At 49.1% G+C, this 16201-nt stretch overlaps 2 protein-coding genes and 2 non-coding genes across 5 annotated transcripts; 1 reads left to right on the top strand and 3 right to left on the bottom strand.

The window, feature by feature from the left end:
- Nucleotides 1-109: 109 nt before the first annotated feature.
- NDUFS7 (NADH:ubiquinone oxidoreductase core subunit S7) lies at nt 110-4831 on the bottom strand. 2 transcript variants are annotated; one of them, XM_075175559.1, is made up of 8 exons: nt 4737-4831; nt 3687-3723; nt 3297-3365; nt 2719-2836; nt 1824-2003; nt 1707-1753; nt 818-906; nt 110-308 (listed from the first exon to the last, which is right to left on the bottom strand). In XM_075175559.1, the coding sequence occupies exons 1-8, from the start codon at nt 4750-4752 to the stop codon at nt 211-213; spliced, it is 654 nt and encodes a 217-aa protein (XP_075031660.1). In that variant the 5' UTR covers nt 4753-4831; the 3' UTR covers nt 110-210. The 2 variants fall into 2 exon arrangements, with proteins under 2 accessions (XP_075031660.1, XP_075031659.1); XM_075175558.1 differs by having other exon boundaries at nt 3687-3756; nt 4737-4767.
- Nucleotides 4832-4973: 142 nt separating this feature from the next.
- TRNAN-GUU (transfer RNA asparagine (anticodon GUU)) lies at nt 4974-5047 on the bottom strand. Its single transcript has one exon. It is a non-coding gene; the product is annotated as a tRNA-Asn (tRNA).
- A 179-nt stretch (nt 5048-5226) lies between these two features.
- TRNAF-GAA (transfer RNA phenylalanine (anticodon GAA)) lies at nt 5227-5299 on the top strand. Its single transcript has one exon. It is a non-coding gene; the product is annotated as a tRNA-Phe (tRNA).
- Nucleotides 5300-5399: 100 nt separating this feature from the next.
- On the bottom strand, nt 5400-15913 carry PWWP3A (PWWP domain containing 3A, DNA repair factor). Its single transcript, XM_075175535.1, has 15 exons — nt 15546-15913; nt 14983-15076; nt 14636-14727; nt 14220-14290; nt 12903-13925; nt 12191-12310; nt 11717-11787; nt 11137-11213; nt 10574-10634; nt 9981-10056; nt 9797-9847; nt 8921-9351; nt 7905-7993; nt 7578-7661; nt 5400-5537 (listed from the first exon to the last, which is right to left on the bottom strand). Exons 2-14 carry the CDS (start codon nt 15037-15039, stop codon nt 7604-7606), a joined length of 2277 nt encoding a protein of 758 aa, XP_075031636.1. The 5' UTR covers nt 15040-15076; nt 15546-15913; the 3' UTR covers nt 5400-5537; nt 7578-7603.
- Nucleotides 15914-16201: the final 288 nt, after the last annotated feature.

Genomic DNA, 16201 nt, shown 5'->3' with positions numbered 1-16201 from the left:
TATCCAGACACACTGAATGTTATCAAATTCAACTCTGCTTTTCAATTCAGTTTTTAAATGAGTTAAAACACTTTAGATAAGAGGGATATATTAAAGACAGAAGAGCATCTTAACCGGGTAGAGTTTTATTGGAAGGCTTGTGAGAATACAGATTTATTGTGCGTACGAATGCAAGCAAGTGCCCCGAGTGGGCAGGTCATAAATACGAGGCTATTTCCTGTACCAGATCTGAATCTTCTTCTCCCGTTTGATTTTCTTCTGAAGCTGCAGGATTCCATACAGCAAAGCTTCAGCAGTAGGTGGGCAACCTGAGAGAGAGAAAAAGCAAGCCCCCGGGGCTGCCAGCTGCACTGAAATGTAGCCAGGAGGAGAAGCGACACGCCACGGGTTTACCCCAAAGCAGGCTGGATTTCCCTCTGGCTTTGTGTCTGTCACAGGCTGCGGAGTTCATAAAAGCAAGGGGGCTTCTTTAGTTTAAAGAAACTAAAGTGACAGCGTTTTTTGAAAAGGTCTTTATAAAAGGTAGAAATGCTTTGCTTTTAAGCAAGGTGGTATCTCACAGAGAGTAATTCATTGACTAAACTACAGCCCACACTTCACACAACAGTTACTGGCGAGTAACAGCACCAGAAGAACTCCAGTCGCTTACTGGAAACCCCAGGCAGATCTTACTGAAGCATCTGCAACTTTAGCCACACAGTTCGAAACCGAAAGATCTTTAAAAACTACACCAAGCGCCGCCCAAACCTACAAAATTCACTTCGCTCCCGTCCTGCTCCGAGTTAGCGCCGTGGCACGCAGAGGTTGTCTTTCCTACCTGGCACGTAGATGTCCACCGGCACAATGCGGTCGCAGCCCCTCACCACGGAGTAGGAGTAGTGGTAGTAACCCCCGCCGTTGGCACAGCTGCAAGAGACGGGCGGGTTTCAGCGCGTTGTTAAATGCGGCTCAGCAGCCCCCGGGAAGGATGAGCAGGAGGCAAAGGAGCAGGTGAAGCCGGCACCCGAGTGCTGTGGGGCAAGGAGCCCCCTGACAGATTTGAAGGGGTGGAGCGGATGCCAAGGTTTACGCCGTGGCCGTGTGGCCTCCTCACAAGAGCCAGCTGGAAGGCAGAGGCCACACTCGCGGGCTGTTGTATTTCAAGGTGAATCAAACCAAACCGAACCCTTTTTGTTACCCTTACAAAGCAGATATTCAGAGGGTCCTTCCTCTCTACTGCAAAACCTTTTTCATTTTGCCACATCTGCACAGAGCGTTTCTAGAACTTGTTCCGTCCCCTCCAGGCCCTGGTGAAACGGCCGCCCTTGGCCCCAGCGGCTCCAGGAGACGAACAAGGTGTCAGTTCCTCCACGCCAGAGCTCCACGGAGCTCAGATTTCAAGCTGCACAGCAGAAACGTTTTGAACGCTTTTGTCTAAATGTAAATTCTGAGACTTTGGACGTATAAAGTCCCCGGACTCTGACAGCTGCAAAAACCCCAGAGTCTTTCACTGAGAAGACTCTGCAGTTGACAGCGACTTGACAGACAGCATTCTCCTCACCCTAATCAAAGAGTTTTTACGTTTCACTTGTGACAAGGCCTCTTTATATAATTTAAGGGGTTGGAAATACAAATGAGAAATGGGTTCCCCTCCTTTCATCTCCCCAAGCTGAGATACCAGATGTCTCCCATGCAGTAGAAGGCGATAAGGACGTCCCGGCACTTACCTCCCCATGGAGACCACGTAGCGAGGCTCCGGCATCTGGTCGTAGACCTGCAGAACACAGACGTTTCAGACCGCTTTCCTTCGCAGCCCTGCGCGAGGCACCCACCGCAGTCCGTACCTTTCGAAGAGCCGGAGCCATTTTGTTCGTCAGGGTGCCGGCCACAATCATGACATCGGCTTGCCGGGGACTAGCTCGAAACACCACCCCGAAGCGGTCCATGTCGTAGCGAGGAGCCGCCATGTGCATCATCTCCACGGCGCAGCACGCCAGGCCAAACGTCATGGGCCATAAGGAGCTCTGCAGCCGGGGAGAGGCGCGTTATGGGCAAGAACGCTGGAAGCAAGCGCTGGGGGGGTGACTCAAAGAACAGGAGTTGATCAGACAGAGAACGAAACGGAACAAGAAAAGTTTCGAGGTCTGTTTTTAGTCAGAGCATCATAAACGAAAACGGGGTTTGCCATCACCCGGGAGAGCAAAACCCACGGCTCCAGGGAAATAAATGCGTGGAGATTTGTGCATTTGCAGCCTCAGAGGTGCTGAACGTGCTCAAAGCCGTACGTGCTCCTCTTTACATCTCACGCTGCTAATGCAGCCACCTCAGAAGCCCCACACGAGGGCAGCGGTGACCGGAGAAGGCAAAACTCAGCTGAGCCAGAGCCAGGGATTCAGGGCAGCATCACTTGTGCAGCCTTCTCCAGGGCACAGAGCAGCGGCTCATTACAAGGACTACGTAAAACCGGAAAGCGCCTTTTGCTGGTTACTGAAGGACAGCTCTGTTCAGACAGGCAGCCTGCGCTGCTTTGCACCACCCTCACGTTAAGCGTCTCTCTCCCACTCGGACACAGTTCCCCAAATGTCAACCTCTGGCCAAGAAATTTGGCTGTTTCCCTGTGGAGAATTTTGAACCTATTTTTATCCGGAGGAGGAGATGGCTCAAATCCATTTCCCACCAGCACCTCAAACCATTTGATACCATTTCTCCCTAGTGAGCGCGACAGCTTCACCGACTCACCCTTCGCGCCCAGTTGATCAGGTCATCGAGTTTGGTGACAATATATTCGCCCTTGCTAGTGGGGACGTAGGATTTTTTCTGGACAACAGCTGAGCTCTTTTGCTGGACTTGGACAGAGCTGAAGACAAACGGCGCAGTAGTATCAGTCTCCAATTATTTTGCGTAACTGCAGAATACAATCATTAGCCTCGAGGAGCTGTGATCCCGTAAAGAATCCGTGGTACATTGCTCATGGACAATCTCACACCCTGTGCTACCGCTGGAGACTGTGTTTATAACAGGGTTTTCTCCCTCCTCTGTGGGGAGATCTGTGGAGTTTGTTGCTCAGGCAGAGCCCCTCTGTTCGCTGCACCCAAATTCCGGAGGGTGCCTGGCGGGCTCATCGCCAGAGCTCACAGACTGACAGCAGCCTGCCAGTTAATCCTGGCTTTTAAGAAGTGAAACGAGGAAAAGATCGTCCTGGGTATGCAGGCAGAGCTACGGCAAACAGAAGGTTTCTTCCCCTGTACCACTTGGGATCCCCCACCCGCGGGAGGAAGGACACAGCTGAGGAACCCGCCCTGACGCGCCAGCGTTACCTGTCAGCGCGGTCAGCCGCCGGCGTCTGATGGAGCAGCTGGGTGTGAACGGATGTCACAGCACCCGGCCTGGGAAAAAGAAAAGCCATGGCACCCCCATGGTCGCACAGCCCCCCGCTGTCCACGCTGCCCGCCCCGGCCCCGCGGGAGCGCACACCGCTGCTCTCCCCGCGGGGAGCAGAGCGGCCTCGGAAAGAGAGAAAGCAAGCGCTCCGATCAAACCCAGCCGGAGAAGAGAACCCCCCTGAACACCCAACCCCCCGACACAGCTCACTCGGGGCTCCCTGCCACGGGAGAAGCCGCTGTCAGCGGCGGGGCTCAGGGGTGCCATCGCCCCGGCTCCCCCCACGCTCACACGGCCACCCAGCGCCCGCCAGCCCCGGCCCTCACCGCCAGGCCAGCACGCCGCGCCGAGGGAGGCGAAGACCTGCAACGAGAGCACGGGAGAGCTCAGCTCCGGCTGGAGACCGTCACCGCGGGGAAAGGGAACAGCCCGAACCCGGGAGAGAGCTCAGCGCGGGACACCCGCCCCGGAGACGAGCCCTGGGCTGCCCCGGAGGGGACAGGGACACCCCCCGGCCCCTGTCCGCTCCCCGGGGCCCTCAGCCCCACGGACGAGAGTCACCCCTGAGGAGAGCTGCGGTCTCTGCCTTGCCCCGGAGCCTCCAGCCCGGCCCGGACCTCCCTCAGGGCCCCGAAGCCTCCAGCCCGCCCCAGGCCCCCCTCAGGGCCCCGCAACCCCCAGCCCAGCCCGGTCCCCCCTCAGGGCTCCGCAGCACCCAACCGGGCCCGGCCCGGTCCCCCCCTCAGAGCCCCGCAGCCCCCAGCCCGGCCCAGTCCCCCCCTCAGAGCCCCGCAGCCCCCAGCCCGCCCCAGGCCCCCCTCAGGGCCCCGCAGCCCCCCGCCCGGCCCGGTCCCCCCCTCAGAGCCCCGCAGCCCCCAGCCCGGCCCAGTCCCCCCCTCAGAGCCCCGCAGCCCCCAGCCCGCCCCAGGCCCCCCTCAGGGCCCCGCAGCCCCCAGCCCGCCCCAGGCTCCCCTCAGAGCCCCGCAGCCCCCAGCCCGGCCCGGTCCCCTCCTCAGAGCCCCGCAGCCCCCAGCCCGGCCCGGTCCCCCTCTCAGGGCCCCGCAGCCCCCAGCCCGGCCCGGTCCCCCTCTCAGGGCCCCGCAGCCCCCAGCCCGCCCCAGGCCCCCCTCAGGGCCCCGCAGCCCCCAGCCCGCCCCAGGCCCCCCGCAGCCCCCAGCCCGGCCCGGTCCCCCCCTCAGAGCCCCGCAGCCCCCAACCCGATCCGGCCCGGTCCCCCTCTCAGAGCCCCGCAGCCCCCAGGCCCCCCTCAGGGCCCCGCAGCCTCCAGCCCGCCCCAGGTCCCCCTCAGGCCTCCCTCCCGGCTCAGTCCCTCCGCAGAGGGCCGCGGCCTGCACCCGGCCCCCGGCCCCGCTCACAGCCCAGCGCCGCCATCTCGCCCGCAGCCCTTCAGGCAACCTCTGGGCGCGGTGCACCCGCTAAGCGGCCCGGCGCGGACCCGGTGCGCCGCCTCAGCGCGCCGGCGGGGAACGCGGGGCGGCGCCGGGGGGTTCCGCGGGCACCCGCCGGGCCCCGCCCCGGCCCGCGGCAAAAGGAGGGGGGAAGGCGGCGGGCGCGTCCCGGTGCCGCGGGACCCCGGAGGAAAAGGACGCGGCCGTCCCTGGGTGGGCTCGAACCACCAACCTTTCGGTTAACAGCCGAACGCGCTAACCGATTGCGCCACAGAGACCGCGCTGCCGCCGCCGCCGCCGCGCCCGCCGCTGTGGGCAGCGGGACCGCCCCGGCACCGGCCGCCCCACGCTGCGTCCCGCGCCCCGCCCCCCCGCCCGGTGCTCGGCGCCCACCCCCGCCGGGCCCGGCCGCACCGGGGGGGTCACGGGAGGGGGCGGGGGGGAGCGCTCCCGCACAGCCGAAATAGCTCAGTTGGGAGAGCGTTAGACTGAAGATCTAAAGGTCCCTGGTTCGATCCCGGGTTTCGGCAGCTGCTCCTTTTGCTACAAAACCTCCCGATTCTTTCCGTTAACCCCCAACACCACCCCCCGGAGCTTTCAGGCGACGGTGAATGCATCACACCCTCCCCAAATCGGGCTTCAGGTTTTTAATATAGAGAAACAGCAGCACTGGCAGGTGCACGATGGAGGAGGCAGCCGAGGTGGAGGTTGGTGCACCGACTAAAATTGGACAAGCTTGCTCTCAGCAGGGATGATGTGTGCCAGTACCTGTTTTAAACAAAGCACAAGGACAGAAAACAGTAAGTTTGCTTTCTTGTACACGCTCCTGCGTTTAATAACGTGAAACTGTGCGACTGAAACACAATACTAGGGTTTTATCCGATGTACAAAAGTAACCTTCACCTGATATAAAATTGGGGTGGAAGCGTCTGCCTGTGTGCACCACAGCTTAAAATCAGTGTTTGAAATAAATGAGCATATTCAAAGCAAAGTAAGGACAAGCCTTTGATGATTCACTTCATCCAACTTTAATTGATTTAAGACCACATAATTCTGTACATCGCCAGACTGAATTTGGTCTCGAGGTACGAATAGTACTGTAAGTAGCCTTTAAGACCCGGTTCAAAAGTTGAAAGTGGTTTTTAAAGATGTAAACATTGCAGAGTGCTTCAACACAACGTACACTCTTAGTCAGCCTTAGGCCGCAGAACACAGTTTGATTTTTAAAGTGAGAACTTGTCCACGGTGAATCGCACTACGATAGTATTAGCCAGAAGGCATCAAAATGAGGACAGAGATAAAGGCAAGGTGAGTTGGGAGTTGGGCTTCCGTGCAATGGTTTGAAGGAGGACCTGAACAGTACTCCAGGAATTTTAATTGAGAAGCGTACACACGATTACGTTTTAAAGGAGGGGGAACCTGAGGATACGCTGATCTCTGAATCGCCACAAACGGCGCCCGCAGCAGCACCCGGGTCGCTGCGTCCCAAAACGACTGCGCGCGACCCAAGACATCTCCCTTTGTAGGCGCCCCTCGCAGCTCCAGAGCCAACGCCATCAACTTGTCATCGCATTTTTACACCGTCGCAGAAACGGCATTACCCCTTCTCACGAGTTTTAATGACAAATAAAGAACAGTCCAGTTAAATACCTATTATGTTCCTATGATTTAGGTACTTGTGAATATCCCTTTGATAACATGAATAAGGATTCCAAATGCATATTGAAACTCATCATAGAGTACAGAGTAATTAAAAGTGTAATTAAAATATATTCAGATAATTACCATAGCCAGAATACACATCTGTAACTCAATTTACATTTAAACTTCTTCCTTAATTTCAAATCGTCTTGGTTTCTACTGGACAAGCAAGTAGATCACATTTTCATTATAATATAGAAAAATACTAATGATCGGGCTTTTATCATTAAATAATTATCAGTAACACTGCAAGTCTGTCAAAGGCAATTTGCAATACGCTACACCTTCAGCAAAAGCTGGGGGAGGGAACGACGCATGATTAAATTTGATATTTAAATCAGATAGAAAAACACAATTAAAAGTGTTCCTAAAATCACGGCCTCAAAAAAACCATTAAAACAGCATTCAAGATGGTTTCACTTTTAAATGAAAAAGTGAACTTTTTTTGGTTTGTAAGAAAACACTGGATTCCTTTTCCACTGAATTTTACAGTTGTCCTACCAACAAAAACAAAGCCTTTGTTATTTAGATTACATCACTGGGTGCCAATTTTATTGCCCACACTTTGAGAGACACATAAAGCAAGAATAGTCAACCCGCTGGAAACGTTTTCAGACGGGAAACCTGCGTACATTCAGTGGCAGTGAAGTCATCAGGCAATATGTGGCTACATCATTCACCAGCACATGTTTTTCTGAGGACAATAGCCCTTCCTTTCTCAGATATTTGGCCAAAATCATTCACACAAAACTTAGCGTTATACCAAAAAGCTCTGCAAAACACTTGCAGTTTTTGCAAGTTCCACGTTAAGTGCACAGAGCGGGTGAGGACTGAGGCGGCCGCACACCCGCGGCCTTCCTACGCGGTTTGCATCGTCTTTTACAGGCGGTTCAACACGGCACGAGCAAGGGAAGCAGCGTGCAGCTCCAGTGCGCAGCATCGAGAGCAAGGACTGAAGATACAACTGTACCTGACAGTACTACAGCATTATAACGGCTACATCTTTTGAAGATATACACATGGATTTTAAAAAGAATTACACGTTTTATACAAATAACCACTTGATTATATACACTCAGTGCCAGGATAACTTGGGAAAGTATGTACCGCTGTTCAGACGCTGCCTGCAGATGTTAGTTTGGTTTCCACCTTTTTCTTTCTAGGATTTCTTCATCAAATATTTCTCTCTCCCTGAAAAGAAATACATTGAAGTTCTGTAGCAAAAATAATCTTAACATATTAAACAGTTCGCGATGTGTTACCGTAACTCAGCAAGAATGTTTCCCATGTTTAATCATTTTGTTATTAGACAATGAGGAAGCTTGCCTTGCAGAAGGGAGGATGCTGAACTCTCCTCCCCTTATACTCACCGTTTTCCGTATAAACAGTAAACTAGTAAGAAAAATTCAGAGAATATTAAAAATAAAAAGATACCTTTTGCTGAGAGATGGTCCTTTTATGTATTTCTCTTCTGCCTTCTTGTAATCTATGTCATCGACAGCAGAAATCGCATAGATGATGGCCTGTAAAAATAGTTCATTTATACTCATGAAAAAAACAACTAAATTACAACCAGAGATTTGAAACTGTCTCAGCAGTTGAGCACATTTTTGGAATAAGGTTCCTCATCAATCACTTTGGAAACTTGGAGGAAACTACTCGTTGTGTTACCTCAAGTTCTTAAATAAATAATACAAACTTGTCCTTTAACATTCCCAGGAGAATGTTTTTATAACCAGATTAAGATACTCTTCATAGTAATTTTGTTTCTACAGAAGTTAGTTATGTTCTCCTACTTAAGTTCCTCAGAAGAACAGCAAGTGTCTAAAAGTATAACACTAAAAACAAACAACCCACCCCCCAACACACACAAATAACCCAAGAAAACCCCGCGATAACTTGCCAAATTAAAAAAAAAAACCCAAAGCTTTGAAGAGTTTCAGAAGTAATCGAAATACACCAGAAAGCAATCATTCTGCCTTTAAAAACATCATACTACCTGAAACTTCTCCACGCTGTGCTAACGGCTTAAAAAAAAAAAAATCAGCGTTTAGAATTACATTGGTCCACATCTCCCCCATAACCCTGCCAGCCTACTAATGCCAACATCTGCAGCACCAGCAGGAAGCGTGGAGCGATTAATACTGGGGCTTTATTTTCCCCAACGTGTAATGTAAATATGTTTGTCCTCTGATTATCAGCCCATGAACATGGCTTAAGAGCCTCCTGCCCCGATTTTAATATTCTTTGCTCAAAATATACATAGAAACTAAGTAGTTTTATACCCTCTGAGCTGAAGGGACCGTGACCCAAGTTGGTAGGTAGGCAGGCTTGAACGTATCTGCCCGGCTCCCAGGGAACGCTCCGCAAGTCAGTAAACTCGAATCATGTAACACCGGTGTCATTTACTTACTTTAACGTTTACTTTTCTCAGTTTCGCGTTTACTTACCTCAGGCAAAAGGACATCTGAAATAAATTTTATTCCATCTCCACTTATTTGATGCAGATTTTTAGCGTTTGTTTCACAATATACTTCCTTCAAGTAGTTTACTACAAGGTCTAGCTGTTCTTCATCCTCTAAATATGTTTCAATGCAGGTCATGTACCGCCTTGAATTCAGGAATCCCTTCAGCCACCGGGATTGCTTTCTGCTTTTCAAAATAGCCAAAAGATGCTCTTCGGCCCCCTTATTCTTCACTATAAAGTCCACTATCTTTTTATTCGCTTTATCTCTAGCGGCTCTTGTTCTGTCAGGAAGAAGTTTCTTGGGGGGCTTCTGAGGTGAAATTTCTAATGAAGACACTTCAACAGCTCCCTCTGCCTTATTTGGAAGGGTCCTTTGGGCTGAACTTTTAAAAGCTTCCTTTCTAACTGGGTAGCCTGAAAAGAAGAGCCGCAAACATTCTTACTTAAATATACAAAACAAGGGGCTTTCTCACATACATGCTTATATTTACAAATATAAAATAAGGGACTTCCTTGATAAGAGAGAAGTTTTTCTTCCTCCCCTACCCAAAGAGGGTAAAAAACCACCACCAACAAAATCTTAATTTTGCCTTAAAAGATTAGGGAGTTGAAACTCTGAGAGGAGCTCTGAAATGAACTCCCTACAACATGAAGCAACCAGTTACCTGATTGTCTTTAACAATCCATGTTTATTTAACTTTTGTTGGGGGACTGAAAAACCTTAAGGTGCAATAATGGTGTAGTAATTTTAATGGCACCCCCTCACTGGGTCTGACGCCTAACTCGACACACATCAGTAAACGTTAGAGCTAAACTTACCTGCTAAGAGAAGAATACAAAAGTTATTGAATTCACTTACTGATATCAGCAGCAAAATATTCCAAGAAGGATCCCGTAAAAGAATGACAACCTGAAAAGCCCAAAACAGGGTTATTTATCAGTTCAATTAAGCCTATGCAACAAAGCTGACAGTTTTGGTGTTCTCTTTTTTCTGATGTATGAATGGATCAGAATGGATGACATCACCCAACTCATCTGCTTACCTAGTCTAATCCGATAGTCAAAAATCAATCGAATACACCACTCAATTTCCTGGCGATAATTTTCTTTGGCTCGTTCCTACAAAACAAGAGCCATTTACAGTCCTAAAGAGAGTAGCCTATTGAAGCTTTTAGGTCTAGGACGCTAACCAGGTAACAGAAACGGCTAACGATAATGAATCAAAGTTTACTTGCAGTTTTCTGCATTCTCCTGAAATTCAACTTCTGCTATTGCTTGGTCATGCGGCGTGAGAGCGGCTTTGTTGTATGCAGAAAACCCACGAGTGAAAACACTGTAAGAGTCCTAAGCAACTGCCTGCCTGCCACACACATGTGTGTTCTTAGCGGCAGCCTCACTGAGATGGAAAAAGGTGTCGGGGGATCCCATTCCCATATTATTCTCCATTTTGAGGAGCACGAATTATGTTTAATTACTTTGTTGAATAGAGTGAGAGAGAACAGAGAACTGTGAACAAACCCAGACCGCTCAGCTGCGCCACACTCCTCCCGCGGGTTCTGTTATACATTGTGTATACAACTCGATTTTCCCCAACACATGTATACGCTTGCAGTTACATGTTATTGGTAGTACTTACTATGAGGTCCTGCTTTTCTTCACAATCAAAGTGCTTCAGTTTCTTAAGAGATACTGAGAAACTTGATGAAACAAAGAAACACAGTTAGGGAAGATAGGCAATTGAGTTGCACCTCTATTTATTTACTGCAATTCTACGCCTCCCTGAAAATTAAGTTTCATAAGGAATTCAGGAATGCAGGTTTTACTAGTTTTGGTTTCATATTAAGCTAAAACTATGAAATCTTTTAACAAATAAGAAGTACCTGGTTTTAAAACAAAACAAAAGACAGGCCTGTGTTCCCAGAAAGTTTGAGCACGACATGTAAAGACACCAGCTGGGCCCCAGCCCTTTGTTTATTCCTCAAATAAGCATCAGCTATTCACATGAATGCCAGCCTGTCGCAACTGGCAGCAGGATAAAGCCCGTAGCCCACACCCGCAAATTCTCACCTTACTTGGTCCCTCCCTCCAAGATCAACCTTAGTTTTAACTGACAGTGTAATTGCCCTGTGCCAGGAAAAGAGTACAGGACACTGCTGAAAAGAAACCGAAAGTTCAAAAGTGATCGGAATCCACATTTACCCTTTTTTCTTGTCATTTGTACTCTTTTCTATTAACAGCACACATGCCTTTCTGCGTTTCCGCTTCACATTTTTTACCTGTTGGAAGGATAAAGTCTCATTAGCATCCCAAAATCCTAATACCCTTACAAAGCAGGAACATTTTCTATCGATATTACATAGTACACCCCATACTTCAAGGAAGTTACACAAATATGACAAATTAAGTTTAAAGTGGCAAGAATAGCAAGTTACCCCAATGAAGCATTTTTGTTAGTGCACAAAGACCCATCCTCTTTCTTTTGTTAGTTGGGTACAACCACCCTAATTTACGATACAAGATATAAAGCCTCAGTAGTAATCCTCTGCTCCAATAGAAACCACATTTATTTTTTATGTCAATCAACCACATTTCTTTTTTTGTGGTTTTTGTCATACGTAAATTTACTTCTATTATCTTTGGAACGCTTCTGCTGGAAGATCCTTAATATGTCCAGCTTTACACACGTTAAGAAGGGCAAAAGACACTCAAGAACTTGGTAAGCTGCTCCTTATCAGACCCCTTGCAATATCACCCTAAGAAGGCAGCGAGCTGTTCTTACCACTGCTGGCCAATATGGATACCCTCGCAATTTGCACCAGACCAAAATCCCTTCTTCAATTGTTTGTGGCTCTATGATAAAAAATAAAGTAATTTTTCTTTAAAAAAAAACAAGACAAGACAGTTAGGCTTGCCCTCTCTTATCAGCCTCCTCTCAGGAGTTTCGCTTCAATGCTTTTACAGGTTTCAGCTAAGGTGACAGGGCATCCCCCACCCCCAAAACGCAGCACAGGTAGTTCTGAGTACAGGAACTCGGACATTTCAATCCCAGGCCCTTGCCCATTTTCACAGTGATTTGCATTTCATTCCGCTTCAAAAAGCCTTTCTGAGGCATCCAAGAAACGCATTTTATTCCAAGCTTGAACAAAGCTGGACTCACTTTTAGAAAGGTTAGCTTTGATTACCAAGGCTTGTCAGCAAACGAGCACACCAATCTTGGGTGAAAGAGTCTCATATAGGTACACTGATCTCTCACCTTGATGTGATAAAATGCTAGGAAGTTCTTCCTCCTCCTCCTCTTCATCTATCAGAGCTGAGAGGCGAGATAAACTGTCCGAGGAAACTAGCTTTGAAGACAGGTCAAACGATTCCAGTCCTGCCAACAGCAGCAAGCACCAGTGTTCATAACGTGGAATAGTGGTTAAAAAAGCATCAGCTTCAGAGCCGGTGAAACACACAACTGTGTAAGTGACCCCACAGCAGCGTGAGTCACCGTGACACAAGGGTCTGTCACGCCACACACGCTCTAAATTCTCTGCCTAGGTAAAGGCCTAATAATCTGAATAAAAGATGAAAAAGGGAAAGGAACAAGAAGAGGCTGGTTTCAGGACTCTGTAGCAGCCTGTTCCTTTACAAACATCATTCCACCTCAACACTGACTAGATAGCCGTAAGGAAAAAAACCTGCGTGAAATCCGCAAGTGCTCTAGTGAAGGGTAAGAATTACTGCTAAGTACAGTTTTTCAATGCAAAACCCTAAACAACTCCAGACAACCTAAACGCCACACTAATTTTTAGCCAGTATTAAAGTGATTGCATTTTTTGCTTCTCCAAAACTTAAACCAAAAGGAATTAAAATCAGCAATTCAAGAACCATATTCACAAAAGCCCTGCAACATTCCAAGATGAGTAGCAGTGCTCGACAATCAAACGGGATGCAGTTTCCCCTTCCCCAAGCGATATGCCCACCTTCATCTTCCTCAAAGTCAAGCGGCTGAAACTGCTTTACTGTATTCATAACCACGAGTGAAGTATTCTTATTTTCCTCCTCTTTACGCTGAGAAGGGAAGCTATCAGAAATCGTCCCATGGTCAGAAGGTCCAGATGAAGATTCAGGGCAATTCCTGCGTTTCCTTTTTCTGCACGAGGACACAGTCGCATCGATCTCTTGTCCTCCCTTAACCCGTCTTGAATTCACTGGTTTTTTTCTTCCACCTAATTGCTTTGCTAGACTTTCGCTTTCACTACCGACGCGTTTCTCCAAGTCATCCGAGGCGCGCTTACAAGAGGAATCCAGTAATGTCCCTCTAGGTTGGCTTCTGGCGTTCGCCCTTCTGACAGGGACCACTGCGTCAGACTTGCAGGGGACAGACAGAGGAGACCCTTCCTCAGCACGGGGCTGTGCTTGATCCTGGGGGAAATCATTCCCACACGAGACAGGCGATCCTGCGCCTCTTGCTCTTTTTCTTCCTTCCCGACGTTTTCCCTCCTTGGGCTTAAGGGAGACTTCATTTCCTGGTTTGGACTTGGTCAGCAATTCGGGCTTGACTTTTTTTTGTCTTGGTAGTGATTTTGATTCTGGTATTTTGCAATTTTGACTGTCCGAGTTTGACGTATTATACAAGTCCCCACCACTACATTTGGAAGGGTTTCTTCCACTTTCATACGCTTTAGCGCTCTCCTCCACAATGAAGGAAGCTTTCCGGGTTTGGTTTTTTGTGTCAGTCTTCAGGCTGGGATTATTTTTTTGTTCTCTTTTCTTCTTGGAAGAAGGCTCCGACTTTTCTTTAGCGTGAAAGAGCGATGGACATCTACGTAAGGGGGTAGATGGGAGAGATCCCGCATTGTTCTCCTGGGATAACTGAGTATTTGGTCCTTCTGAAGATGGTACTTGTCTGGGTGAGACTCTTTGCTTCAAAATATCCAGGGCAATTTTAAGAGAATGGCGATATTTCAGTTCTTCCACAGCCCCTCTCGAATTATTCCTTTGATCTGACAAAGAAGAATATGCAATAAATACAATAAGCTTTCTTTGTCTGTAAGAAATTTTATTGATAGTATATCTTTTGTTTAAGAGGCAACTTAACACTTAAATCATCCGTGATTCTTAAGGCAAAGTATACAGGGACACAAAAAGTGCAAGCTTCCAATGTCCTATTTTGGTGGAAGTACACACAAGTTTCTTCACCATTCCTTCCAATTTTTGTGTATATTTGTGTTCAGGTTTTGTGTATATTTTACATTCAGAATATATACAAGGCAGCAAATATTTTGACATATCCTCACCTAAGGTAGAGGCAATGTTTTCTATACATTCTTCCTGCAGTGGTACGGTATCTGCACGCTTCACACAAATCCTGAAAATACAACAAAGCTGACTGAAAACGTCACAGCATTAAGCATTACTAACAGCACGACACTGCTGTCATCTGGCAATAAACCTGCAATATTTTTTTTCCCCAAAACCCGTACTTGTTAGCAGAATTGAAGGAAAAAAAACCCACATAAAGAATGCCTGAGCTAACAGTACGCTGTTTATAGATGTATATGGCCAGCTCTGAGAAGGCAACAGGTTTTGGGTTAGCCATCTAATCCTCCTGTAAATCAATGACCTCATTTCACAGACACCTTCACATAAAGGAATTACTTCTTTTTTTAATATCTAAGAGTGCAAACATACAACAGTAACAATGACACTTAACTGTTCTTCCAAGCCAAGTATTTCAACTTTAAAAGAAGTCTTCTTTGCATTAGTAACAGATGTTTTCCCAGCCACTCCAGTGTTGCACAAAACCTACATTCAAGAGAAAAACATGCGTTTAAAATCCTTGACAAAGTCTGGTAGACTATAGGACAGATCCGACATCAAAACATTTTAATATGAACAGCACAGAACGGACTGATATTCCATGGCATCTGGTTGCAGTATTAGGATCTCCTTAAGTATATATGTCTTTACTTGGAGCTCTTACTTACTTATTTACTACTCCGTTTCATCCATTTCTAAGTTATATGCATAAACCTTTCCTCATTTGTACATCTGCTTTACCTTTGCTGGCCATAAACGCTCCTTCCACATGCAAAGAACATACTCTTGATCTGTCATGACTGTTTCATGTAGAAAAGGAAAATTCCAGTGTGGTCTGAAGAAAAAGGGAAAAAGAGTTACCCAACACTTGGTCTATTTTTGTCTCCCATTTTTTACAGAAATATAGGACTTAAATAGAACACATTATTACAGTTATGTATCGTTTTACCTTTGAGATCACTGGACCAATATTACTTTGCACGCATTCTCCAAAATTAAGTTCTAACAGCATATCTTTCTATAGCTGCGCAACATAAGAAGGTCTTACTGAACATGTAAGTATGGAAAATACTGTCACAATTTAATTAAAATTAATTGTACATTCTGCAGCTCCCTACTACCAAGTCCTGATAACGGAGGCCACTTGCCACATCCTACAAATTACGCCTCGCCGTGCCAATTTTTATACGTAGTTTACAACTACAGTCCGAGTGAACCAGCTACAGAGTTCTCAGGTGTTTCTTAAAGGCCTGAAAGGCTTTAAGAAAGACCCGTTAGGAACACGAAATCCTTCCTGTACTCACCAAGCCGAAGAGTTGAGTTTTCTCGGCGCGCCGGAGCGCGGTCCTGCCGCCGAAGGTCGGTAAGAAGCAGACGTTATCACGGCACTGAAGCGCCGAACCCCGGGGGCTCGGGGCAGGGACACAAAGCCGGTACTGCTGCGCGGTTTCGGGAAACTACGAGGCTCCAACAGCTCCGCCTCCGCCGGCTCCCCCCCGGCTTCCACCGCCGCTTCCTCAGCGCCGAGGCCAGCTAAGGGCGGCGCGGGCCGCCCCACCGGCGCCCGCCGTGAGGTAAAGGCCGGCTCGCGGGGAAAGCGGGGCCCGGTGGCCCCCGCCGGGGGGACTCCCGCCGCGCTGAGGGGACGGGCCGCCCCTCCTCGCCCCCTCCAAGCCCCCCCCGCAGGGGACGGGCCGCTCCAAGCCCCCCCCGGAGGGGACCGGTCGCTCCAAGCCCCCCCCGGAGGGGACGGGCCGCTCCAAGCCCCCCCCGGAGGGGACGGGCCGCTCCAAGCCCCCCCCGGAGGGGACGGGCCGCTCCAAGCCCCCCCGGGAGGGGACCGGTCGCTCCAAGCCGCCCCGGGAGGGGACGGGCCGCTCCAAGCCCCCCCGGGAGGGGACCGGTCGCTCCAAGCCCCCCCGGGAGGGGACGGGCCGCTCCAAGCCCCCCCGGGAGGGGA

The sequence above is a fragment of the Calonectris borealis genome, chromosome 28 (assembly GCF_964195595.1).
Source record: "Calonectris borealis chromosome 28, bCalBor7.hap1.2, whole genome shotgun sequence".
NCBI classification, from domain to species: domain Eukaryota; kingdom Metazoa; phylum Chordata; class Aves; order Procellariiformes; family Procellariidae; genus Calonectris; species Calonectris borealis.
This window is presented reverse-complemented; position numbering and strand designations above follow the sequence as displayed.

Excerpts from the sequence above, each read along its gene's own strand:
- PWWP3A (XM_075175535.1), bottom strand. The coding sequence starts at position 15,039 with ATGACAGATCAAGAGTATGTTCTTTGCATGTGGAAGGAGCGTTTATGG. Across the intron at positions 11,214-11,716 it reads ATCCATATTGGCCAGCAGTG|GTAAAAAATGTGAAGCGGAA; the intron begins GTAAGAACAGCT and ends TCCTTCCAACAG. Across the intron at positions 9,352-9,796 it reads ATATTTTGCTGCTGATATCA|GCTACCCAGTTAGAAAGGAA; the intron begins GTAAGTGAATTC and ends TCTTCTTTTCAG.
- NDUFS7 (XM_075175558.1), bottom strand. Across the intron at positions 1,754-1,823 it reads TGGCTCCGGCTCTTCGAAAG|GTCTACGACCAGATGCCGGA; the intron begins GTACGGACTGCG and ends TGTGTTCTGCAG. Across the intron at positions 907-1,706 it reads TACGTGGTCTCCATGGGGAG|CTGTGCCAACGGCGGGGGTT; the intron begins GTAAGTGCCGGG and ends CGTCTCTTGCAG.